The sequence below is a fragment of the Aptenodytes forsteri genome, unplaced genomic scaffold (assembly GCF_000699145.1).
Source record: "Aptenodytes forsteri isolate BGI_AS27 unplaced genomic scaffold, ASM69914v1 Scaffold187, whole genome shotgun sequence".
Classification (NCBI taxonomy): Eukaryota; Metazoa; Chordata; class Aves; order Sphenisciformes; family Spheniscidae; genus Aptenodytes; species Aptenodytes forsteri.
In genome coordinates, this window is record NW_008794084.1 from 376,572 (window position 1) to 376,864 (window position 293).

General features: G+C 69.6%; 1 protein-coding gene across 1 annotated transcript in view; it reads left to right on the forward strand.

Annotated features, from left to right (window-relative positions):
* Nucleotides 1-205: 205 nt before the first annotated feature.
* The window catches only part of CLDN25 (claudin 25), an 870-nt gene continuing 782 nt past the window's right edge, over nucleotides 206-293 (forward strand). Inside the window, exon 1 of the mRNA XM_009273422.1 lies at nucleotides 206-288. Within this exon, the coding sequence (XP_009271697.1) occupies nucleotides 206-288 (83 nt within the window). The remainder of the gene's footprint in view (nucleotides 289-293) is intronic.

Genomic DNA, 293 nt, shown 5'->3' on the forward strand with positions numbered 1-293 from the left:
CTTTGAGCTTGGAAAAACCAACAACGGCTGGAAAATGACCGTGGCCACACCCCGGCGTTGGAGGAACAGGCTTGAATTCGCTCCCCCCGGCGCCAGACGCGGCCGGCGGCGGGGCGGACGCTGCTCCACAAGTGTTAATGCCCGCGGCCGCCGCTCAGGGCGGCTTATCTCGGCCCGGTGCACAGGTTAGCGGGGCGGCGTTAGCATGGCCGGGAGCTGGCGGGCGAGGGCGCAGGCGGGGGGGATGCTGCTGGCCCTCCCCGGGTGGGTCTCCTCCTGCGTGCTCACCTCTG